Here is a 26,834-nt window from a genome sequence, read left to right as displayed (position 1 = left end):
TTTTTATGAAACAGATCTGATGATGGTCATTAAAGACCGAAACCGGCAATCTGTTAACAAAAAGTTTGTGACAGTAGACGTAAATTAAAAGAAACTTATTACATATACGGGTCACTGTTCTTTCGCAACGATTTCGCAGCTCGTGAAATCTAGTTTGTTTACACTTGAGGCCGACTGCCAGTTTATAGTGCTCACACTTTGGAGTACAGCAACATGTAAACAAAATCTGTATTTTTTTGGTCACGCCAGAAGTCATTCCCTAAAGTGCTAATAGAGTTATTTTTTGTTCTATTTCTATGGTAAGCAGCTTGTCCAATCTACCTGTTGCAGTGGCAACAGGTTTGACTGCCCATGAAGGATTGAAATCAATGTTCTCTATATCTCATAATTACCAAACTGGGTGCGAAAATAAAAGTAATGTTGAGGAACATCTTAAATCAGAGAAGCAGTCTGTTCGCCGCAGGAAGGTGCTGATGCTTATTAGCAGAAACACTTATTTGCTGGAAGTCTTAAATAGTGCCACAAGATGAAAACCAGTAAAGTAGTTCACTATTAACCATTCACTGCTGTAGATATATATACACACATCCTGCTATGCAATTTCCTCAGGAGCTGTGGATGTGTATGTGTGTGCTGCCTGAGTTTTCCTAGAATGCTTTGGACAACTGTATGCATCCTGATTCGCTGACCTCTCACTGCTGTGGACAATATACTTCCACGCCTCAGTGAATCAAAAAGTCAAGTGTTTATCATACAATGTATGCAACACATTTGCAAAAAAACTGTTTTAAAACCTTCAATCATTTTATGTGATATGACAATTTTTATGACTACACGATTCACGATGGGCAAGGACATTAATAGGCACGTCATGCATGACTGTCCATTGGATATAAAACACAATAACTCCAATACGGCATGTGGTATCATTCTGCTCTCAATTTTAAATACATTTTGGCACCTTATCTACATTTCAATCACTGGAATGTATAAGTTAAAAATCAACCACATGCGAAGTTTACACGTGTTTTTACCTCTGCAAACTCTTTACAATTGTGCAATGTTTTACAGAATTTCATGCAGCACAGTAAGTATGATGGATAACAAAAAGAAATTCAGTTCAAATGAACGTATCAGACTGTATTTTGACTGCAGCACTATTGGTGAGAAAAGTGGGAAACAAAGCGGACAGCAAAATGGAAACATTTACAGACTACAGACTAGGACAGAGACAGATATTGTCCTGAAATCTAAATAGTCTCCACATTTGATGGACAACATTGGCAACATCTCCACAATATGTTGGCAACTACCTGCAAAAGACTGCACCAACAGCTATATTGCAAAGAAGCTGTACCACAAAATATGTCTACAGCAGCCACACTGCAGTAATGTTGACGGCAACACTTACGTTGACAAATATTGCCATAAACTATGGTCCACGTGAAGACCCCTTACGAGGCTATCAGTAACATTACTAAGTTTTCTCCTTAAATAAAGAACACTGGAGATACACTGACTGGAAAAACTAACACCAAAGAACATGGGTCATTTAACTGATAAGTGAGGTGACACGTAATTTATCACTGTAGGACCAAATGAAACACACGTACAGTGAAGGTTGCCCAAACAGTCACATCAACAAAGAGTACATTGGTGGCAACACAGACTTGTATTCTCACATACAGGCACTGGTTACTTTACCCTGCAGAAACACCAATATGACTGAGTTGTAACTGATGACCCCACCATACCACTAAGCCTGGAATGGGACCTGGGCATTGTGGGCACGTTCACTTTGCAATAAGCAGCTCACCAAGTATACAAATGGTTCAAATGGCTCTAAGCATCTGAGTTCATTACTCCCCTAGACTTAGAACTACTTAAACCTAACTAACCTAAGGACATTACACATCCATGCTCGAGGCAGGATTCAAACCTGCGACCGTAGCAGCAGCACGGTTCTGGACTGAAGTGCCTAGAACCGCTCGGCCACAGCAGCCGGCACCAAGTATAAACCAAACACGGTTACATCCGTCATTCACACTCAGACAGAATCTACTCTCATCATTGAAGACAACAGACTGCCACTCCACTCTCCAGTCAACTCTTTCACACCATCACAGTAGTAATGTTTGGTGGGGTCGTGATGTCAGTGGGAATATGGCCAGAGGCACACAATTTTAACCCTCTGCAAGCAAACAGCTCCCAATGATTCCTGATTATGCAGCAGATGCAACATGTGCCCTGATTTTATTCCTGGATGACATGCCGTGGGCTACTGCTGCTTGTATAATGCTCTGATCTTGACATACATCTTTACTATGCAGATATCCACAACCTGGTCCACAGGTGTGGGAATGTTCCACAGGCCACTACTGAGTGCAGTGACACACCACCAATCCACTGTGCCCTAATGTGTGCAGCAATCCATCAATTTGTCCATTCAGGTTCCCAAAGGCCAATAATGCAATCCTGCTCAAATAGTTGAAGCTGTTCAACAGCAGTACATACTCATCAGTGGCACACAGTTGTACCCCAGAATGAAAATTGCAAACTGTGTTCACCTCTAAACACAGCACAGCTACTTCCTGCAGAGTCAAAACAAAAGAGCCCAGACAGACCTCCCGATCGCCTATAACGTGACAAATGAATTGCTAACACTACAAGCCCTCAACATGCACATATTATACTCTGGCGCTGCTGAACAGTCCTTGAGGCTGTTGGCCCCCCACCCCAATCCCAGCAGTGTATTATTAATGACAATGGAGCCATTTCCATCAATATTCTTTTCTCCGAAAACTTGAAATTTCCACACAAAATAGACTGATTTAAGAAATGAGGTTAGCATATTGTCATGTTCTGACATGAACTTCATTTAGTATGAATTGAGGGATCTGCCACGAAAATTCAAATACTGTTGCTCAACTTTCATACATTTGTTCTGTACAGGGACGTAAAATCGTTCGGCATGCCCACAAACTGATCAAATGAGATTCGGAAACTATATGGGATTCAATATAGTTAATGAAATGAAAGTCTAGTTCCTTTCTGGCCTCAGTCTCAACATTACTCCCTACCATGCTGACACATTAATTTCATCAGAAAACTGATAAGATATAATTTATGACTTTTAAAACTTACGATAAGTTGAATTTGAAGTTAAACTGCCAAGTTGTGTATGCACCACCAGGTGTCTTGCCATTCTCATCTAGAAACGTCAACCCCAACTGGATAATCCGTAACAGATCAACATTGCAGCGTAGCAATTGATATTGATAGTCTGCTGTGCTGCGGAATTCGCCAATCGGTCGTGCAACAACACCAGGGAACTCAGTATCCTGGGGAAAAAAACTCCCATTCATCAATTGTCAAAACGCATCATCATTACTAATGTAAGGTTTATCACAATAAAATTTCTTTATGAAGCATTTGAGTTTTACAGACATTTTGTTAGACATAGTGAAACTATTTCTATTCCTTTGTTTTTGACAAAAATTCTTCTAGATAATTGCTTAACTGTATGCATTTGTAAAGCACTCTCTACTATTGATTTGAGGCAAAACGTTCACATTCAAGGTGCTTAAAGATTACTTTGATTTACCACAATAAACATTCAAGCTTGCTCTTATCAGAAACACATTTTTTTCATTTGTATCAGACACATAATATTGTGAATATTAATAAAATATACCAGTACACGTATGGCAACATAACAGTCTTGCACTTTTAACTATCACATTACACAACATAGCATAGCAATCCACCAAGCAGCAGCAAAAGGCAACACACAAAAGTTAAGGAAATGTGCAAGCTTTTGGAGTCAATGGCTCCTTCTTCTGGCAGATGTGCTGAAGGGGAAAGTAGAGGGATGGAACAAAAGGACTGGTGAGGTTTAGAACAGCATAGAGTTACGGAAAAGTTGCCCAGAGCCCAGGGTCAGGGGAGACGTAACGGCTTTCTTCCAGATGCTAAATGAGTTGGTTGGTTGGTTTCTCTACAACTGTTCAAAAGTCTAGTACCGTTGCTCTGTTTTAGCTCCGAAACGTTTATTTAATCATTAAGGACTGTGGCCTCCTGATCTTTGCTCTACGTAATTTACTTGTTAAATTAGTTTGTGCTGAAGGCATTATTAGTGGTTCGCCTCCAGTCCTAGTTATTTTTTAGTTTAAATCTTTAGATCTGAGAAGACATACCGAACTGTGCTGTGAATTATTAAATGAAATGGTATTTCTAAAAATCTCTCCTCTAATTAAAACTTGTGAGACTGATGAAACACACAGATGTTTTACCCAAGCAGCTGGGTCCTTTCCATCTGTTATGCTCATCTTACCCCCACAATTTTTTATTTATTTATTTATTTTTTTTTTTTTTTTTTTTTTTTTTTTTTTTTTTTTTGCGAATATTTTCAATATCGTGATTTATATGGCATGTGTACCTAAAATACCAAATATTGACCCAGGATTTAACCAAATTAACTTTATCATCTATTACATTCTTTTGGTTACTTAAAATTCATTAGTGTGACTAGTTTACCAGAAAAATAAACTAATTACAAAACACGAGAAACCTAAAACTCCATTAGCATTATTCATATGTAAACATATATCCAATTAATAATGTAGATATAGTAGATGAAAAATGTCAAGTCAATAACTATAGCATTTATAAAGCTAATGAAGAAAACATGTTAGAAACTTATGCACTCATTTAGTTTCTAAGTAAACAGCTTCTTCAGGTAAAACAATGTTACAGGATTAGAATTTCATACTTTGGCAAACTAGCTAGTAAAATTCAACAGAAATTATTGTATATAAAACTCATTTTTCGAAAAAAGCTTCTTCCATTATTCACTTACTCAGGAAAGTAAATCTTTAATTGTAATTTACAAAAATGCAGTAAATAAAAACAGCTAACTTTAGTTTCAATTATTGAAAACTTTAAAGGGTAAGGTTGAAAGCTACTATATGTAAGTCTGTGGTGTCTTAGAAAGCATCAACATCTATGTCTGAAAATCTAAGATAATTTACTGCAGACAGTTTTTTACAGTTTACTAATCCGAAAATGTACTGCGATTTACCTAAATTTCGTGTCTGGGAATACGTTCCATGATTTTATGACTGACAGTGAACTAATTATTCCTACTGGCAGTGTTAAATTTCAATAACTGCTAATGTAAACCATGACAACCGCATTCGACTGCAAACTGTGGTGCTTTCAAGTGATAACTGCTGTGCCCATCATCACATATCACGTTTGTCTCAATCTGTCCGCTAAATCTGAAAGACATTGTATTAAGGATATAATTCTGTGACTGTGTTAAGTATTTGTTGCTACTCATTGTTAGGTTACTGCGCTGTAACTATTATACACAGATGGAGGAAAAACTCTCAACACCAAAAAATAATTAATGTAGACTGATGTAATTTCAGGAATACATTTGCCTCAGTAACATATGTAGGTTATTAACATTGCAAGACCACAGGTTAATGTAAGTCATTGCAAATGTGAAATGGAGGTATGCTGATGACCAGTGTAACTGCCACACTGTCAAATGGAAGCAAGCAAATGTGCATGCACTGTGCTGTACACGTGGTGGAAGTCAGTCCGTGGGGTGAAGTTCCGTGCCTTTTGCACTTGGTCAGTCAACAGAGGCTTGATTAATGGTGTTTGTGGGCAATGCTGGGGTTGTCAGATAATGTAACATACAGGGTGTTTCAAAATTGACCGGTATATTTGAAACGGCAATAAAAAGTAAACGAGCAGCAATAGAAATACACCGTTTGTAGCAATATGCTTGGGACAACAGTACATTTTCAGGCAGACAAACTTCCGAAATTACAGTAGTTACAATTGTCAACAACAGATGGCGCTGCGGTCTGGGAAACTCTATATACGATATTTTCCACATATCCACCATGCATAGCAATAATATGGCATAGTCTCTGAATGAAATTACCCGAAACCTTTGACAACATGTCTGACGGAATGGCTTCACATGCAGATGAGATGTACTGCTTCAGCTGTTCAACTGTTACCGGATTCTGGCAGTACACTTGGTCTTTCAAGTGTCCCCACAGAAAGAAGTCACAGGGGTTCATGTCTGGCGAATAGGGAGGCCAATCCACGCCGCCTCCTGTATGTTTCGGATAGCCCAAAGCAATCACATGATCATCGAAATATTCATTCAGGAAATTAAAGACGTCGGCCATGCGATGTGGCCGGGCACCATCTTGCATAAACCACGAGGTGTTCGCAGTGTCGTCTAAGGCAGTTTGTACCGCCACAAATTCACAAAAAATGTCCAGATAGCGTGACGCAGTAATCGTTTCGGATCTGAAAAATGGGCCAATGATTCCTTTGGAAGAAATGGCGGCCCAGACTAGTACTTTTTGAGGATGCAGGAACGATGGGACTGCAACATGGGGCTTTTCGGTTCCCCATATGTGCCAGTTCTGTTTATTGATGAAGCCGTCCAGGTAAAAATAAGCTTCGTCAGTAAACCAAATGCTGCCCACATGCATATCGCCGTCATCAATCCTGTGCACTATATCGTTAGCAAATGTCTCTCGTGCAGCAATGGTAGCGGCGCTGAGGGGTTGCCGCGTTTGAATTTTGTATGGATAGAGGTGTAAACTGTGGCGCATGAGACGATACGTGGACGTTGGCGTCATTTGGACCGCAGCTGCAACACGGCGAACGGAAACCCGAGGCCGCTGTTGGATCACCTGCTGCACTAGCTGCGCGTTGCCCTCTGTGGTTGCCGTACGCGGTGCCCTACCTTTCCAGCACGTTCATCCATCACGTTCCCAGTCCGTTGAAATTTTTCAAACAGATCCTTTATTGTATCACTTTTCGGTCCTTTGGTTACATTAAACCTCCGTTGAAAACTTCGTCTTGTTGCAACAACAAGGCGGTGGAATTCCTACACCAGAAAAATCCTCTGTTCTAAGGAATAAACCATGTCGTCCACTGCACACTTGCACGTTGTGAACAGCACACACTTCTAGCAGAAAGACGACGTACAGAATGGCGCACCCATAGACTGCGTTGTCTTCTATATCTTTCACATCACTTGCAGCGCCATCTGTTGTTAAAAATTGTAACTACTGTAATTTCGAAAGTTTGTCTGCCTGAAAATGTACTGTTGTCTCAAGCACATTGCAACAAACGGTGTATTTCTATCGCTGCTCGTTTAGTTTTTATTGCCATTTCAAATATACCGGTCATTTTTGAAACACCCTGTATGTGCTCAACTGGAGACAGATCAGGTGATCGAGCAGACCAAAACATGTTGACACATTGTAGTGCATGCTCGGTTACAACATGTGGGTGGGTTATCCTGTTAACATCTTGAAATGCTGTTCATGAATGGCAGCATGAGAGGCCGAATCACCAAACTACATACCATTTTGCAGTCAGAGTGCATGGGATAACCACGAAATCGCATCCCAGACCACAACTCCAGGCATATGTCCAGTGTGTCCCGTATGCAGATTGGTTTGTTGCAGGCCCTCAACTGGCCTTCTCCCAACACATGGCAATCACTGCACCGAGGCAGAATCAGCTTTCATCAGGAAACCCAACAGACCTCCATCCTGCACATCAATGAGCTCTTGCTCGACACCACTGAAGTTGCAAATGGCAGTGGTTTGGGGTTTGTGAAATGCACGCTACTGGGCGTCTCACTTGGAACTGTTCTTCAAGTAACAAATTTGTTACAGTTCATTGTGTCACTGGTGCCAACTGCTGCTCAAACTGCTGCTGCAGATGCAGTAAGACGCACCAGAGTCATACACCAAACACGATGGTCTTCCCTCTCGATAGCGCCACGTGGCAGTCTAGAGACCGGTCTTCTTGCGACTGTATATTGTCATGACCACCACTACTAGCAATGGTGTACAGTGGCTACATTCCTGTCATGTCTTTGCAGAATGAAGGTCCAGTTTCTTGTAGCCCTATTAAACCACCTCATTCAAATTCAGTAAAGCATTAATAATGGTGTCTTTTGTGCATCAAAAACATTCTCAATTAACATCAACTCACCACATCCAGTCTCAAAGGAAACTAATGCTCAAGACCTTTACAGCAAACCTTATTTGCACTTTGTCAGTCAACAGTGGCATGATTAATGGTGTTCGTGGGCGATGCTGAAGTTGTCAGATAATGTAACATACGTGCTCAACTGGAGACAAATCAGCTGATGGGCATTACTGGCACCAATTTTGTTTGACTGGAGTGAAATTTGAAGAGACATCATCTTTCAGTTGTAGAAACACAGCTACTAACTTCCATTTATACTGCACAACACCTCCTAGGTGATGCAACTTTTTTTTTTCTCCCCCTCCCCCCCCCCCTCCCCATCGGCAATTGATGATAGGACACCAACCAAGTTTAGTATGTGGCTACCCAATTATCTGCGTATAGTTTAAGTAAATGAGACTTGATCTGGCCACAAACAGTGGTTTATTCAACATCTACATGCAGTTAGTGTCTGAACTGATCTCAGTGTAGACCACACCACTGACTATTGTCCAATTTTTTATAATCTATTTTCCAATTTTTATAACCTATTTTCAGCCAGATACAATAGCGGCACAGCTTCTGAAGATTTGTAGGTACAGGTAAAAACAGTAATGCTACATTATCCGTAATTGACAAGGAACTGACTGGAATCTTGAATATGTCGAAACTGTAGGATTTCTTGCGTTCCAAAACATAACTGTGTCATAATAGAGACAAAAGACAATTCAAAATTAAACTGTCTCACTTGTACTACTCTATTCATTACTAATCCATTTCAGTGTGTGTGTGTGTGTGTGTGTGTGTGTGTGTGTGAGAGAGAGAGAGAGAGAGAGAGAGAGAGAGAGAGAGAGATTGATTTTGGTGCTGAGAATAACTGAGTGAGAGAGAAAACAATGAATGGTTTTATTCCCACACTCAAAAGTCTACCCTAGTATTACCCACTCTTCAATTTTGGCATATACAGAGTGTTTCCCAATTCCTATTACAGGCTTTAGAAGTTGGAAAGGGAGGTTGGTGAATCAAATTTTGATCATCTGATCACTATCAAATCACGCGCTTCATGGTACGCACATGGAACAGACAATGAGCTCTGACCTGCGTCTTACAGAGCAGCTGCTCCAATGGATGATCCTGCCATTCTTTGTGTTAGGGTGGTGTGCATAGGTTCAAAGTGTTTTTGTTCTGTATGCTGGTATTCTAGTTGCTAAGGGTTTATTTATCAATTGTCATCTTTTATTTGTAGTCCACTGTTGCTATTTGAATTTACACAGTCTTTTGTCATTTGGAGATAGTGAGGAGCTGTGAATGGTGGAAAATCAAGTGCCAAACTGGAGAAATCTGATCATTTCAGACCTTCATTCATTTGCGTTCAACAGAGGGGTTGACAGTAGTGGTCGCAGCCAGAGACATTTGCATTATGTATGGGGATAATGCCATTGGAGAGAGAACATAAAAACATTACTTTCTTGTTTTAATGAGGATCATTTTGACTTAAGTGACTCTCCACATTCAGGAAAACATTTGAGGTTTGATGAAGATTGTTTAAACGCATTTATCCATAATGAACCACATCAGTGTACTCAGGAACTGGCAAGTGTGGTGAAAAGTGACCATTCCACTATTGCCCAACATTTGCATGCAATGAGGAAGGATCAAAAATTGGTGTACGGATAACACATGCTCTAAGGGGGGGGGGGGGGGGGGGGGGGGGGAGATTAATCAGCAGATGGCCAGATGTGCATCTCTGCTTACTCGTCATCAACTGACCTGTGAACAACATCGATCATTTCTATCCTGTATTATTACTGGTGACTGGAAATGGTGTCTTTATGTTAACGTAAGAGAAAGAAAGGAATGGTTGAGCCCAAACAAAGCAGCAACCACCTCTGCAAAACACCTGCACACATCCACAAAAAAATGTTTATGCATCTGGTGAAACAATGACAGTGTTGTGTACTAAGAATTACTTCTCTGAGGTGTAACCATCACTGCTGGCATTTATTTTTAATAAATACAACATCTTGTACACACAGTTCAAGAACAATGACCAGGAAGACTGTGTGAAGTGATGCTACTGCACAATAACACCCGCCCGCATTCTGCTAGACTGACATGAAACACTACACAGGAGTTGGATTGGGAAGTCATTCCACACCAGGGTGACCAAATTATTTTCAGTGAAAACTGGGACACATTCGCCCGGGTGCCAATGGACACCTCATTCCACGTGTACCCAGGTTTCTTAATTTTAAATATTAATGTTTTGTTGATACATTTTGTTAACTCGATTATTATAACTAATAAGAGGATACATAACATTGATATAATATAGATTATCTGTATAATTAATGACATTTAATAAACGTTTACAGTAATAAAGAAATGTATTACGATTTTACAAAATTTTACAACCATTCAATTTTTATCAATTAATATTAACATGAGCTTTAATATTACTGAGCACTTTTAGATGGAATTGACTGTCCTTGGAGAAAAGGGTATTTTCACTGCCTCCAGCCTTTTTGATCATGTCTTTGTTCTTTGAGACACAGTGATAAAACTCGGCACAATCCATTTTGTAGTTGTACAGGATCTGCAGGATTGCTTCAAGAGAGTCCACCTCCATTCTGTTTCTTTCATCAGTCCACTGGATATTCATGAACGAAAATATTCTTTCCACATTGGCATTACAGGCTGGGATTGCAAATAAAGATCTTGCAATTATTACCAACTCAGAGTAATACTGAAGACAGTCACAGCTTTTAAAAACACTCACCCACTTCTCATGACATTCCAATGGTGGTTTTTTTTTTTTTTCATCATTCCACTTGTGGAGACTTTCTTCAACAAAATTTGTCAGAATGCCAAGAAACTGTCTCTTCAACACTTTCCCATTTTGGCACTCTCTTTGGTAACATCCAATCAAACACCGACGATGAGGGTAAATATGAGGCGCTCCACTTGCCGAGATATTTTACACAAGTCTCATAAAACTTGTTAACTTCTTCTCTAAAGCTCCTTTCTGCTGCTTATGAAACTTCTGCTCTTTTAAGGACAGATTTAACATTAAAAGAAATGAACTGCTGTTCTCTCCTCTGAGTAAGTTTCCAGAGTATTTTTCAAATCATCATTTACCTCTATTACACTTTTCGTGCTTCCTTCAATTTCCTTTGTCCCATGCTGCAAAGTGCTAAGCTGACTGTGAATGAACCATAAGTAGGCTTCACTTAAAGGGTTACTGAAAAACTGAACCAATATTTTGGGGGCTTTGTCTTCATTTAGGAAAAAATCTTAACGGTTCAAACAGGCGGATTACTCTTTCAACTGCTGGAAACAGTGATAACCAGCGACTTTTCGAGTGACACATTACTTTCATATATTCAGTTCCCACATAATCACAGAACTCCTTAAGCCTCTCTGTTCTGACAGCATATACGTAAAAGTGTGAGTATACCATCATGACGATAGTTTCAATATCATAGCTTAAACTGTCAGCAGATGTCTGCACGCTATTGTGTAAAACATGTGCAGGGCATCCTGTGCCTTCAATGTCTTCATGCAATGTTGCCTTTAATTTGGTAAATACGTTGCATTTGCCTTGTCTTTTTAAACCACCGAAGTTTGTGTTGGTGTTGTCTCCACAAAATGCCACACATTTATTTTTCTAAAGATCAAACATTTCGATAGTATTCATACAAAATCTTGAAATTTCGTCAGATATTTCATTTAGTAGGGAACTCACCTTCAGAAGTTTGGTCTGAATTCCCTGATTAATATCGAAAAACTGAACAACAAATGGAAACATTTTAGTGGTCTTATGATTGCTGGCATCAGTGAATATCCCATAGAAAGAAGATTTTTTGATGTATTCAAGGTTTTCCTTTACACTCTGGGGAGCAATAACTCCTTTCACTAAGGCTGACACTTTAGTTCTTGCTGAACTAAACTTTTTTGCAATGGAAGAATCATCAAACATAATGCTGTTAAGCTTATTAGTACAATCACTAGATCTATAAGTTTGGTGATGTTTTACCGTGTGGTAGGCTAGTGTAAGCTCGGCTGCTCGAACTTTCGTCTCTTCACTTGACTGATGTTTCACAAAATAATTTTGTTGAGTTTTACTGCAGCTCGGTGCACTGTATCTGTTAATGTGTTTCTTTGACCTGATGTGATTAACTATGTCGGAACGTCCACCATGACTTATACTAATAAAACAGTTACATACGGAGCACTCTGCTTCGTAATCAAAACAACCTTTCTCAATGAAATTCCATTCCTTGGAATAACAGTCACGGAACTTGCAGGCACATTTCGGCATTGCGTTTCACAGTACTGCAGCAATAATACCACTAATATGAGAAACAACTATTGCAGTTTGTCTGACAAAACATCAAGTACTACACTGTTCTGACAATGAGTGTCTGAGTAAGTGGCGCGACAAGTGGACGGTTTCATAGCTCTGTTACAATAATACAACTTCCTACTTGTTGGCCGAAGTACCACTCAAAGTAAATTATTGCCCGATTGTATCAATACTGATACTGTGATTGCTAGTATGGGACAATGGAGGTTTTAGACAAATAAGCTAAAATATATTAATTTCTTGTGTTTTATTTCCTTTACTATAGCGAAATCCCAAAAATTTGAGAAAATTCCATGAAATGTATTTGAAAACTGAATTCCGGGACTTTTGAGCATCCCGAAACAAATTTTCGGGACACCGGAACACGGGGATGAAAACCGGGACAATCCCAGTTTTCCGGGACATTTGGTCACCCTATTCCACACCCACATTGTTCACCTGATCTTGTGCCACTCTGTTCTCTATCAAACAACCTTTAAGAGACTTGATTTCTGGATGAAACTTCACAATGATCATGGCTTGACAAGTTATTCGCCAGGAAACTATACAATTTCTAGAATCCCAGAACTGAAAAGTTACCCTAGCATTGGTAGACTGTTGTAAATAATGAAGCAGACCTTTGTTTTTATTAGAGTTACAGGGAAACACTATGAACTTGTGCACCAACCCAATACAAGGTGTACCTGCAATGCATGCTTTCATACACATGGTCCACAAATCCAGGTGTGTGGTCATGAGCACTACAAGCCTCCTAGTTGCAAAAGAACTGCATCTTACAGCTGTCATCATAATCTGACAAAAATGTGATGGACTGAAGCTATCGGAAAAAGCTCTTAATACATGCATTGTGCAGCTTTACAGTTAAGTACCGTACCACGATCCAATCTTCAAAATTATTTTATATCCAAATGGTAAATTTCCAGATGTGGGTTCTGTATAAAAACTATCTACTAAGTCCTCTCTCTACAAACCCAAGAAACCTATGATGGGAACTGTGAGACACCCTGTATAGCACCGTTTTGAATGGCTAAATCATATTAACTGAACAAGACTATGATCATCTCTGAAGGGAACGCACTTAACACACAGAACTGCAGAAATACGTAACACACATACGTACAATGTACTATTTGTGCTACACATGAAATAGAATACTATCGAAAATCTTACTTCAATCACTCTTTTATATTAAGTCTTAATATTTCCTTACTGTGTTCTGTGTGCTATTTATAAACAAGTCATTATAACTGGGGTGGTGCAAAAAATTTATAGTGTTTTCCCGTAAGTTTAATAAACACAACAGATATGCATAACAGACTTTAGTCATCACTAATATGTTCTATTTCACTATTCACAACAGGCTGCCAATGCTGTTGTATCTCTTTGATTCCAGAATTTTAGAAATCACATGGTTTTCAGGCAAAGAACTCATCAAGCCATGTTCGGAGAGCATTTTCATTCAGAAAGGAAGTTCTTGGCAGGCTGTTTAACAGACAGAGGAGAAGTTGAAAATCTGAGGGCACAAGATCGTGTGAACGAGGTGAGTGCGGAATGACTTCCCAACTCAACTATTGTGCAGTCCTTTATGTCTGTCTAGCAGAATGTGGGTGGGCATTACCGTGGAGTAGCATCACTCCACACAGTGTTCCTGCCTGTTGTTCTTGGACTGTGTCTGCAAAACATCTCATTTGTTAACAATAAATGGTAGCCGTGATGGTTACACCTTGGAGATGTAATTCGTAGCACACCAAACCATCACTGTACCACCAGATGTGAAACTTTATTTCTTGTGGCTGTGTGCAGGTCTTTGTACTGGTAGCTGCTGTTTTGTTTAGGTTCAACCATTCTTTTCTTTTCCTTATGCTAGCATAAATACACCATTTCTTGTCGTAAGTAACAATACAGAATAGGAATGGTCGGTCGTTTTTCACATTTCAATTGATGTTGAGCAAGCAGAGATGCACATATGGCCATCTGCTGAGTGTTGTTATTTTGGCTTAAAGCATGCGGTACCTGTATATCTTATTTTTTAATCTTCCCCATTGCATAAAAATGTGGCAAGTTGGTGGAATGATCACAGTTCATCACATTTGCCAGTTCTCGAGTACAATGACGTGGATCATTATGGATTAATATGTTTAAACAATCTTCATCAAATCTCAAAGGTCTTCCTAAATGTGGAGAGTCACTTACATCAAAACAATCCTCCTCAAAATGAGAACACACTTTTCTTGCCATGTTCAGTCCAAAGGCATTTTCCCTTAACATGGCACAAATGTTTCTGGCTGCCTCCACTGTTGTCATCCTTCTACTGAATTCAAACAGAAGAATATGTTGAAAATGTTCTGATTTCTCCAACTGGCAGTTTGTTTTCTAGCATCCACAGCTCCACTCGCTATTTCCTTACGACAAAATGGCAATACGTGAACTCAAATAGCAACAGTGAACTACAAATAAAAAAGAAATGACAACTGATGTATTAAACCATGGCAATAGCAATGCCGACATGCAAAACATAAATGTATGAACTTTTGTACCAAATTAATATGATCTAGATCACCTGTATAAACTTTCCACCATCAAGCATATACTCCATGCTGTTACAATGAAGCACATACAACAAACACAGAAACTAATCTCCTCACAATACTTGAAAAGTTACCTGCTGCATTACTCAAGAAGAAACAAATAAAACAGTGAGGTGAATGAAATTTCCTTAGCCAGCAAACAGCATAATTACGATCTCACAGTGGCACGAAACATCACTTATACTAATGAAAAACCAAGTACACATGATTCTGATTCACTCCGGCAAACAATACACAAATATTAATAGGGGAAGTTTTAGTTGCAATGGAGTCCAAAGCCTAAAGACATACAGAGACAACAGTTTGAAACATGTTTCCTCTAAGGAAATTACAAAAACTATTGTCACAAAAATATTTTGCTTCTTCCAGTTATATGTGGGCTGCAAATTATTGAAATCTCATGCTGACTTTACAGAATAAGCTTTTAAATATTGCTGCCATCACTTAATAATTCAAGAGAACCTGGAAGATATAAATATCCTTGAATTTCCCCACCAGAGCATAGCAGAACATGATGATAACATTAAATAGAAAGAACTACTTAATGTTCTGCAAAATATATTTAATGTAAGTATCCTTGATAGATATAAATATCCCCCCACGAACCAGGGACCTTGCCAAGTTGGGGTGGCTTGCATGCCTCTATGATACAGATACTTGTAGCTTTACCAAAGGTGCAGCCACATCAGGGGGTTACCTGTGGAGAGGTCACATATATATTTGGCTCCTGGAGAGGACAGCAGCATTTTCAGTGGTTGCAAGGGGGTACCAGTCAGGATGACTGACTGATCTGGCCTTGCAACATTAGTAAACAACGACTTGCATGATGGTACTGCAAACGGCTGAAAGCAACGGGAACTACAGCTGTTATATTTCCACAGTACATACAGCTCTACTGAATGTTGTAATGATGCCATTCTCCTTAGCAAAATACTGCCCAGGTAAATTAGTCCCCCATTCTGCTCTCCAGGCAGCAGCTATTCAGGAGGACATTGCCATTAGGAGAAATGAAACTAGCATTCTATGCAACATAATGTGGAATGTTAGTACCCTTAAGTTGGTAGGTATGCAGGTAACAGACTGAAATTTGATAGTAAGAACAGGACAATATAGAAAAATAGTAGGAAAACATGGACTGACTGAGATGAATGAACATAAAAGCCTTCTAGTGGAATTCTGCACTGAGCAAAATTTAATCACTGTTAACACTTGGTTTAAAAACCATGAAATAAGGTTAATGACAATATTACAAAACTTCAGGATGGAATAATGATAATATTATGAAAAGGACTGTTGCTACTCACCATACACCGGAGATGCTGAGTCACAGATGTTGTGCCTATCTGCAACTCAGAGTCTCTACTAAATGGTAACAACTCTCCTTTTTGTAATATTGTCAGTATTATGGAAAGGGTATACTGTTATCACCATATAGAGGAGATGTTGAGTTGCTGCTGACAGCACAACAAAAAATGGCTAGACACATGAGCTTTCGGCCAAAACACCTTCTTCTAAAGATGATGTAAAACACACACACACACACACACACACACACACACACACACACACACACAAAGGACCACTGTCTCTGGCCACTGAGGACAGTCTCAGTGGCCAGACCTAGTTCTTGAGTGAATGTGTGTGTGTGTGTGTGTGTGTGTGTGTGTGTGTGTGTGTGTGTGTGTGTGTGTGTTTTTTTGTCTACTTTAGAAAAAGGCCTTTTAGCCGAAAACTCTCATGTTTAGCAATCTTTCTTGTTTTTCCTGCCTGCATCTCCACTGCATGGTGAGTTGCATTCTATACTTTTCACAAAATTGTCATTATTTCCATCCCAGATTTTCCATTGCGTGAAAGGTTATAGACATTGAACAGACTAGTGACACTGGAAAGTTTCAAACAGATTGTAGCATAATGGTAAGACAGAGATTTTGAAACATTTCAAGGAGCAGAAGGGGACTCTCGCTATAAGAACTAAGCATTGAAACTGAAGAAATTTCGGAAAGACAGGATATGAAGGAGATGAGACATGTATAAGCTGAAAGGACTAGAGGTTGTTGAGAGTTTCAGAGAGGGTATTAGGTAATGTCTGGCTGAAACAGGGGTAAGAGATGAACGGATAGTCTTCAGAGATGAAATAGTGAAGGTAACATACAATCAAATGCGTAAAAAGACAAGACCTAGTAGAAATCCTTGAGATAACACGATAGATATTGAATTTAATCGAAGAAAGGAGAAAATATAAAAACACAGCAAATGAAGCAGGCCAAAAGTAATACAAGTATCTAAAAATTAGATTGATAGGAAGTACAGAATGTCAACGTAGTAAGGCTACGCAAAAAATTCAAAGTTGTACAACTATGGGGAAGTTGTATGCCACCTACAGAAAAATTAACATGATCTTTGGAGAAAACAAAAGCAACTCCAAGACTATTAAGAGTTCAAATGGCAACCTCATACTAAGCAAGGAAGGGAAGGATGCTAGATGGAAGGGATATGCAGAAGAGCTGCAGAAAGAAAACAAAACCAATATTATGTACAGGGAGGAAGAATTTGACAGAGCTCTGATGACCTAAGTAGAAACAAGTCCCTTGAAGTTTATGACATTCCCTCAGAACTGTTGAGATCCTTAGGACAAGCCAGCCATGATAAAACTATTCCCACTGACATGCATCACTTTAACAAGTTATGGCTGTGAAATACTGACAAATAATATTTCAGAAGAATAGAAAAACTCGTAGAAGCTAACCCTGTGCAGGATCTGTTTGGAACATTTGAGGCAATAATGACCCTACAACTCATCTTAGAAGATAAAACATTCTGAACATTTGATAATTTAGAGAAAGCTTTTGAAAATGTTCACTGGTATACACTCTTTGAAATTCTGAATGTAGCAAAGGTAAAAAACAAAGGAGCAAAAAGTTGTCTACGACTTTTACAAAAACAAGGAAGAAAGATTAGAGTTTAATGTCCCGTCAACATCGAGACCTTTAGAGATGTAGCACAAGCTCTGATTAGGGAAGGATAGGGAGGGAAATCAGTCATGCCCTTTTATAGTAATCATACTGACATTTGCCTCAACTGATTTAGGAAAATCATAGAAAACCTAAATCTGGACAGCTGAACAGAGATTTCAGCCACTGTTCTGAATGCAAGTCCAGTGTGCTAACCACTGCACTATCTCACTAGGTAGATGTAGACAGATGACTTGTACAGGAACCAGACTGCAGTTATGACAGTTGATGGGCATGAAACGGAAGCAGTAGCTAAAAAGTGAATGAGACAGGGTTGCAGTCTCTCCCAATGTTATTCAATATGTACACTGAACAAGCAGAAATGTAAACCTATGAGAAATGAAGGGTAATTTAGTTTAGTCGAATTAAATCAGGTGATGTTAATGGAAGATGATTAGGAAATTAGACAATAAAAGTAGTTGTTGAGTTTTGCTATTTAAGCAGTAAAATAACTGTTGATTCCCAAAGCAGAGAAGATATAAAATGCAGACTGGCAACATAAAGATAAGCATTTCTGAAAAAGGGAAATTGTTAACCTTGAACATAAATTTAAATGTTAGGACGTCTTTTATAAAGCTATTTCTCTGAAGGGTAGTTTTGTACAGAAGTTCAGATAACAATAGAACATAATAATGTCATAAATTAAGTTGTGGTTCCAGTGACACCAACATTGGCAGAATCCATTAACAACCAACACAGACAAAGGGGGATGATAACCGCCCACCCCAATCAGTACGCCAACACATGAACAGTCACAATGCAGCTGATCTCATCACCTGACCACACAGACAATTGCTGAAATATTTATTTTCTTCAGGTGAATGAGCCGAAATTCTCACACACAACATGTGGACTATGAGAAACTGTCAAGTCTAATCCAGGAAAAGAGTAGTTTGTGGGATCCTGAGAAACAAAAATATCTTAACTGGGCTATAGCTGAGAATCTGTGGACTGAAAACTCCGCTTTATTAGAAATGACAGGTAGACAAAAAACCTTTATCAGAAATTTTGTGTGTAAATTATAACCTCAAAAAATAGTTTTTCAAGTGAGAAGGGTGGCATATTTTACACTTAAAATTACTGTGTTGTATCTATTTTGAATTGTAGCATGTGGGCATTAGCTGACTACAAATTATTATTACTGCTTACTGGCATTTTCATGCCAGAAGGGAGATGATTCTGTTATATGAGGCGGGTTCCAAATGTGATTTATGTGGTCAGAGTATCTTATTCTAAAATTTACGTTTATCTTTTACACGTATACTGAATGACAGTCATTGAAGGTTGCGGTAATTGAGATGTGTCTTTTGCTGAAGTTAATTGAAGGTGTTACTCCAGCATTCTCCCCATGAACCATGGACCTTGCTGTTGGTGGGGAGGCTTTCATGCCTCAGTGATACAGATAGCCGTACCGTAGGTGCAACCACAATGGAGGGGTATCTATTGAGAGGCCAGACAAATGTGTGGTTCCTGAAGAGGGGCAGCAGCCTTTTCAGTAGTTGGAGGGGCAACAGTCTGGATGATTGACTGATCTGGCCTTGTAACACTAACCAAAATGGCCTTGCTGTGATGGTACTGCGAACAGCTGAAAGCAATGGGAAACTACAGCTGTAATTTTCCCCAAGGGCATGCAGCTTTACTGTATGATTAAATGATGATGGCGTCCCCTTAGGTACAATATTCCGGAGGTAAAATAGTATCCCATTTGGATCTCCGGGAAGAGACTACTGAAGAGGACATCGTTATCAGGAGAATGAAAATTGGCGTTCTACGGATCAAGAGCGTGGAATGTAAGATCCCTTAATCGGGCAGGTAGGTTAGAAAATTTAAAAAGGTAAATGGATATGTTGAAGTTAGATATAGTGGGAATTAGTGAAGTTCGGTGGCAGGAGGAACAAGACTTTTGGTCAGGTGAATACAGGGTTATAAATACAAAATCAAATAGGAGTAATGCAGTAGTAGGTTTAATAATGAGTAAAAAAATAGGAGTGCAGTTAAGCTACTACAAACAGCATAGTGAACGCATTATTGTGGCAAAGATAGACACGAAGCCCATGCCTACTACAGTAGTACAGGATTATATGCCAACTAGCTCTGCTAATGATGAAGAAATTTATGAAGTATATGATGAGATAAAAGAAATTACTCAGGTAGTGAAAGGAGACGAAAATTTAATAATCATGGGTGACTGGAATTCGTCAGTAGGAAAAGGGAGAGAAGGAAAAATATTAGGTGATTATGGATTGCGGCTAAGAAATGAAAGAGGAAGCCGTCTGGTAGAATTTTGCACAGAGTACAACTTAAACACTTGGTTCAAGAAATATGAAAGAAGATTGTGTACATGGACGAACCCTGGAGATACTACAAGGTATCAGATAGATTATATAATGGTAAGACAGAGATTTAGGAATCAGGTTTTAAATTGTAAGACATTTCCAGGGGCAGATGTGGACTCTTACCACAATCTACTGGTTATGAACTGTAGATTAAAACTGAAGAAACTGCAAAATGGTGGGAATTTAAGGAGATGGGACCTGGATAAAATGACTAAACCAGAGGTTGTACAGAGTTTCAGGAATAGCATTAGGGAACAACTGACAGGAATGGAGAAAAGAAACACAGTAGAAGAAGAATAGGTAGCTTTTAGGGATGAAGTACTGAAAGCAGCAGAGGATAAAGTAAGTAAAAAGATGAGGGCTAGTAGAAATCCTTGGGTAACAGAAGTGATACTGAATTTAATTGATGAAAGGAGAAAATACAAAAATGCAGTAAATGAAGCAGGCAAAAAGGAATACAAATGTCTCAAAAATGAGATCAACAGGAAGTGCAAAATGGCTACGCAGGGATGGCTAGAGGACAAATGTAAGGATGTACAGGCTTATCTCACTAGGGGTAAGATAGATACTGCCTACATGAAAATTAAAAGAGACCTTTGGAGAAAAGAGAACCACTTGTATGAATATCAGGAGCTCAGATGGAAACCCAGTTCTAAGGAAAGAAGGGAAAGCAGAAAGGTGGAAGGAGTATATAGAGGGTCTATACAAGGGCGATGTAGTTGAGGACAATATTATGGAAATGGAAGAGGATGTAGATGAAGATGAAATGGGAGATACGATACTGCGTGAAGAGTTTGACAGAGCACTGAAAGACCTGAGCAGAAACAAGGCCCCCGGAGTAGACAACATTCCATTGGAACTACTGACGGCCTTGGGAGAGCCAGTCCTGACAAAACTGTACCATCTGGTGAGCAAGATGTATGAAACAGGCGAAATACCCTCAGACTTCAAGAAGAATATAATAATTCCAATCCCAAAGAAAGCAGGTGTTGACAGATGTGAAAATTACCGAACAATCAGTTTAATAAGCCACAGCTGCAAAATACTAACGCGAATTCTTTACAGACGAATGGAAAAACTGGTAGAAGCCGACCTCGGGGAAGATTGATTTGGATTCTGTAGAAATATTGGAGCACGTGAGGCAATACTGACCCTACAACTTATCTTAGAAGAAAGATTAAGGAAAGGCAAAACTTAATTTCTAGCATTTGTAGACTTAGAGAAAGCCTTTGACAATGCTGACTGGAATAATCTAATTCAAATTCTAAAGGTGGCAGGGGTAAAATACAGGGAGCGAAAGGCTATTTACAATTTGTACAGAAACCAGATGGCAGTTATAAGGGTCGAGGGACATGAAAGGAAAGCATAGGTTGGGAAGGGAGTGAGAGAGGGTTGTACCCTCTCCCCAATGTTATTCAATCTGTATATTGAGCAATCAGTAAAGGAAACAAAAGAAAAATTCGGAGTAGGTATTAAAATCTACGGAGAAGAAATAAAAACGTTGTTGTTCGACGATGACATTGTAATTCTGTCGAAGACAGCAAAGGACTTGGAGAGCAATTGTACGGAATGGACAGTGTCTTGAAAGGAGGATATAAGATGAACATCAACAAAAGCAAAACGAGAATAATGGAATGTAGTCAAATTAAGTCGGGTGATGCTGAGGGAATTAGATTAGGAAATGAGACACTTAAAGTAGTAAAGGAGTGTTGCTATTTGGGGAGCAAAATAACTGATGATGGTCGAAGTAGAGAGGACATAAAATGTAGACTGGCAATGGCAAGGAAAGCGTTTCTGAAGAAGAGAAATTTGTTAACATCGAGTATAGATTTATGTATCAGGAAGTCGTTTCTGGAAGTATTTGTATGGAGTGTAGCCATGTATGGAAGTGAAACAGGGATGATAAATAATTTGGACAAGAATAGAATATAAGCTTTCAAAATGTGATGCTACAGAAGAATGCTGAAGATTAGATGGGTAGATCACGTAACTAATGAAGAAGTATTGAATAGGATTGGGGAGAACAGAAGTTTGTGTCACAACTTGACCAGAAGAAGGGATCGGTTGGTAGGACATGTTCCGAGGCATGAAGGGATCACCAATTTAGTATTGGAGGGCAGCGTGGAGGGTAAAAATTGTGGAGGGAGACCAAGATATGAATACACTAAGCAGATTCAGAAGGATGTAGGTTGCAGTAGGTACTGGGAGATGAAGCTTGCACAGGATAGAGTAGCATGGAGAGCTGCATCAAACCAGTCTCAGGACTGAAGACCACAACACCACTCTTGCGTTTCCATGTCATCATCACCACCACCATCATCTCCTCCTCAAATATGTAACAGAATGTTTCTCTCTTCATCTCATATAATTGTGAAAGTTGACCAGTTATTCCTGTAACTGAGGAAAGAGTGTATAGTACCCACCACGTTCCTTTCAGGAAATATAGAGCATTCAGCATCTTTTAATAGCAAAAGCCACAATACAGCACTTGTCTCCAAGCGCAGAGGTGTTGAGGCATCCACCCCACTCAATGAGGTTAAAATAGATAGTCCACCTTGATAGAATAGATCCTAACCTAACCTAACCAAACCAAGCCGTCCCGAAACTACAAAAAACATGTCAAAGGTGATCAGTCACCCTGTGACCAAGTCATCGGCCATTGTTACCGGGCAGACTCTGGTGATCGCTTTTGCCGACCCATTGTTGGCGCCACTCTGAACACAGCCTTAGAGGGAAGATCAAATAACTAATTAGGAAGTACTGAATTGAACTGGGGGAAAATAGAAATTTGTAGCACAACAAGAGATCGGTTGGTGTGTGTCCTGAGGGACCAAGGAATCGTCAGTTTGATAATGGAAGGAAGTATGGTAGGTAAAATCTCTAGAGGGAGACCAAGGTTTGGTAAGTAAGTTCTAATGGATGTAAGTTGCAGCAGTTACGCAGAGATGGAACTGCTTGCTAGCAACACCAAACACGAATACCTATCTACTTAACATTTCATAAATACTCCAAAAATCATCATATAGTAGGTACCACCATCACCTTATCCCCTTTCCAATGCCATTTGTAGATATTGTTCAAAAAGAGTGCCTCCTGGTATGCTACAAAAATAGAAGCAAGTAAACTACATCTCATTACAAACTCATTTCATGCCTTCCTCTCTATCTAAGAAATATTGAGTAAGTGGGCTACAACAGAATACTGATTATTTTGGGTTTTGTTAATAGAGATTTGCAGAGAAAGAAATGTATAATCTCCCAAATGGCGTCCTTACGGAAAGAACAATAAAAACTGGCCTGCTCATATATTTTGTGACCACGGCAATGTATCTCATCAACACAAAACCTATTAGAGAAACTAGAATGGCAGGAATCTTATCTTCAGCACAGAAAGCAGAGGATCACAGACTAGCAGTATCACATGAATAAAACTTAACTGTCCTGTTGTGAAACCATAAGAATTCCTCTTTAACGGCTGACAGATTGTTCAACATCTGCCAATTTTTGCTGATGACATACATAAACAAACCAAGGGCCCAAACACAACAATACTATAGATAGTCTACAAATGGCTTGTACCATACAGATCAAGTATTGTAAGTGCATATGCTTCCATTTCCAGTGTCTGTTTTAATAAATTCCATTTGGATGTTAGAATACATCCATATGGAACATTAAAACAACTATACAATCGACAGTTCAAGCTTCGATTTTACAGTTGTTTTAGTGTAATACTGAAAATGATTTTTAGTCAGGACGAGGAATGATCCTGCAAAGACTCATATTATATGATTTCCAACAAATACAAGACCTGCTGGAACCAGGGAAACATTAATGTTTATATACTGAATGAAACACTTCATGTGGAACTCTTTGGGATCCACCTGAATTCCAAGCTCTAATTTTAAGCAGAGAAATGTTTTAAAAAAAGGAACAAGAAACACAGGTTATCTCATTTCTGAGACAGAAAATATATTCATTTGCACAAATAGTGAACAGATTGAGAACCAAGTTCAAATGAACAGCCAGCCAAGCTCTAATACAATGTGTATCTATCACAATTATGTAACATAATAGATATCCCACCTTGTTTACAGACAGTATCAGGAAGCTTCTCAAGAAACAGGTACAAAATAAGGCACAAGTCCTCTGATACATAAACAGCGATTGAAAACCATTCAGCAATGTATAGAGCCTTCAATAACTACAACAGCCAAATAATATCCCATGATTCGCCTCAAAACCCCAAAACATTTTGGTTGTTCTTTAAGTGTAGCAAACACCGTGTCCAGACTTGTTTTAAGTGCAACATGAACCAGTGTCCAGATTTGTACAGACAAGGCAGGAACTGTATCATAAAATAGCAAAAATTGATTTGTTGAATACTGGCTTGAAATGTTGTTTCACAAAGGAAAACTCAAAGAATGTTGCTATCATTAAATAACTGTACCTCACGTAAGGTGACATAGCAAAATAAGTACTAGTGGTACTGAAAATCATCTTAAATCTCAAACTCCTTAATGCTGCAGGACACTATCTGCTATGTTCCACGCAGAATTTGTAAGTCAATTAGGGCCACTCTTGATATTAAGTTATAAAAGACTTTTTCAACAGAGGCATCTGTCCTTTGATTACAAAAGAGCACAGGTAACATCCATTAACACTAAAGTAGGTAGAGCTGAACCACAGAACTACCAGTAGTAGTAGTAGTAGTAGTAGTAGGAGGAGGAGGAGGAGGAGGAGGAGGAGGAGGAGGAGGAGGAGCAGCGACGACAGGGACCAAGTAGAGCATGATAGTTGTGCTCATGTAATTAATAGGAATAAATGAGTCACAACATTTGACAGTAGTAATGAATTAATTACCATTGCCACATAATGGTATTTCTGCACCACCTGACGGATCGTCTTGAATTCTTCTTCAAGATTGTGCCGCCAAACATCCCGTATTCCACACTCTTCATTACTAGGAATGTTCACGTGGCCCCCATGAGAACTTCCGCTACCTCCTAAAACAGACACAGGTATTTACTCACAATTTACAAGAGGCAATATATTATAAACAGCCGAAAGTAGTTATTTACCTTTTTGGGGTAATTACTTTTTTTTTTTTTTTTGTAAAGTGGCATTACCTGATAAAACCACAGCAGCGGGAAATATTAGTACTTCAGACATATCAATTTCTTAATCCTATAATAATTTACACTGACAATGCACTAACCTGTCACTGTAGGCTTCAATTCCGTTTTGTTATGCAACATTAAGCAATTAAAAAATATATTTTGTACAGTAAACATTCAGATTTGTTATGCAAAATAGCATACATGCAAATACGTACAGTGCTGTGTTGGTTCTTCATTATCTTCTAACAATCATGAACTAAATACACATTCCACTTTATTCTGCATGCACCAGTCACTGAGCCAAAAATGTCAACACATGAATAAAAAGTTGACAGTTAATAAAACATCTACAACATGAACACCAGTGTGTGCTTCAACACACTTATTCCCTGCTCTTAATATGGATGCAGCTGATATTTGTGACAATTTCAGATAAATTATTATCTAATGAGCAACGACAAAGCAGAAACATGGACCAAAGGACTATTTTATGATACAACAAACTCCACCAAGTAGCCAAACCCCAATTATACACTGTGAATTACACATGGAGATCTTTTTCCTACTGTTACTACTTTCACGGTTTCTAAGATGACGCAAAACTGAATCCCACGGCAGAATTGACAAGTTCTCAGAGAAAAGGAGTCAGTCATGAAGATACACAAACCAATGCAACAAATCGCTACTGATACAGTCTGAATGACAAGACCATATAGCGAAAAAAAAAAAACTGAACAAATTATGCTACAACTGAGTTAACGTGCAGTGTGTATGAATCAACAATAATGACAAGTCATCTTTAAAATGGAAGTTTTAATTCAAATGCTTAAGAAATCTGATGCACACAAGAAATAAGATGTTACTATAAACAAACATGTTTTAATTCTGGAGCTGTCTATATGCACTATAATGACTGTAGAAATGTGACACTTATATAGACTAGAGTACAAAGTCCTGTAAAAGAAATGAGACGCATTAATAACCTTACTAACTGATCAGTTACATGAACAAAAATACGTTTAAAAACTTGCAACTCCAAAAAGTTTGTAAATGCAGCTTTATCTCAGAAAAAAGTGGTGGAAACTCAGGTTTTCATGCAGAGTTTACTTTTCCAGATGAAATGATGGATTTGTTGGATTCTTGTTTCATAGTATGCTAATATGTAGGACATAGAAGTGTCCAATCTCCCTCCTCAGGGCTGTCAGGCTAACAAATTACGTACTCCTGTTACATGGACACCAACCACACTGGGACAAGTCCTTCACATTGAAGCTATGGGTCAGCTGTGTGTGGCTTGTATAATTTGGACTGTAAAATGGGTTCCTTCCAAGAGAGTGGGATGAAGTTTTAATTTTTCAGCCTATATACCAGGTAGTAGAAGTCTTAAGTAAT

At 38.9% G+C, this 26,834-nt stretch overlaps 1 protein-coding gene across 4 annotated transcripts in view; it reads right to left on the bottom strand.

Moving 5' to 3' along the window:
* The window catches only part of LOC126354624 (CCR4-NOT transcription complex subunit 7), a 110,162-nt gene that overhangs the window by 52,158 nt on the left and 31,170 nt on the right, over positions 1–26,834 (bottom strand). For all 4 annotated transcript variants that reach the window (XM_050004391.1, XM_050004388.1, XM_050004389.1 and 1 more), the window contains 2 exons: positions 25,186–25,328; positions 3,145–3,341 (listed from right to left, as the gene is read on the bottom strand). In XM_050004391.1, coding sequence (XP_049860348.1) covers positions 3,145–3,341; positions 25,186–25,328 — 340 coding nt within the window. The remainder of the gene's footprint in view (positions 1–3,144; positions 3,342–25,185; positions 25,329–26,834) is intronic.

Source organism: Schistocerca gregaria, chromosome 3 (genome assembly GCF_023897955.1).
Source record: "Schistocerca gregaria isolate iqSchGreg1 chromosome 3, iqSchGreg1.2, whole genome shotgun sequence".
NCBI lineage: Eukaryota > Metazoa > Arthropoda > Insecta > Orthoptera > Acrididae > Schistocerca > Schistocerca gregaria.
The sequence above is the reverse complement of the archived record's forward strand: the minus strand, read 5'-3'. Positions and strand labels throughout refer to the sequence as shown.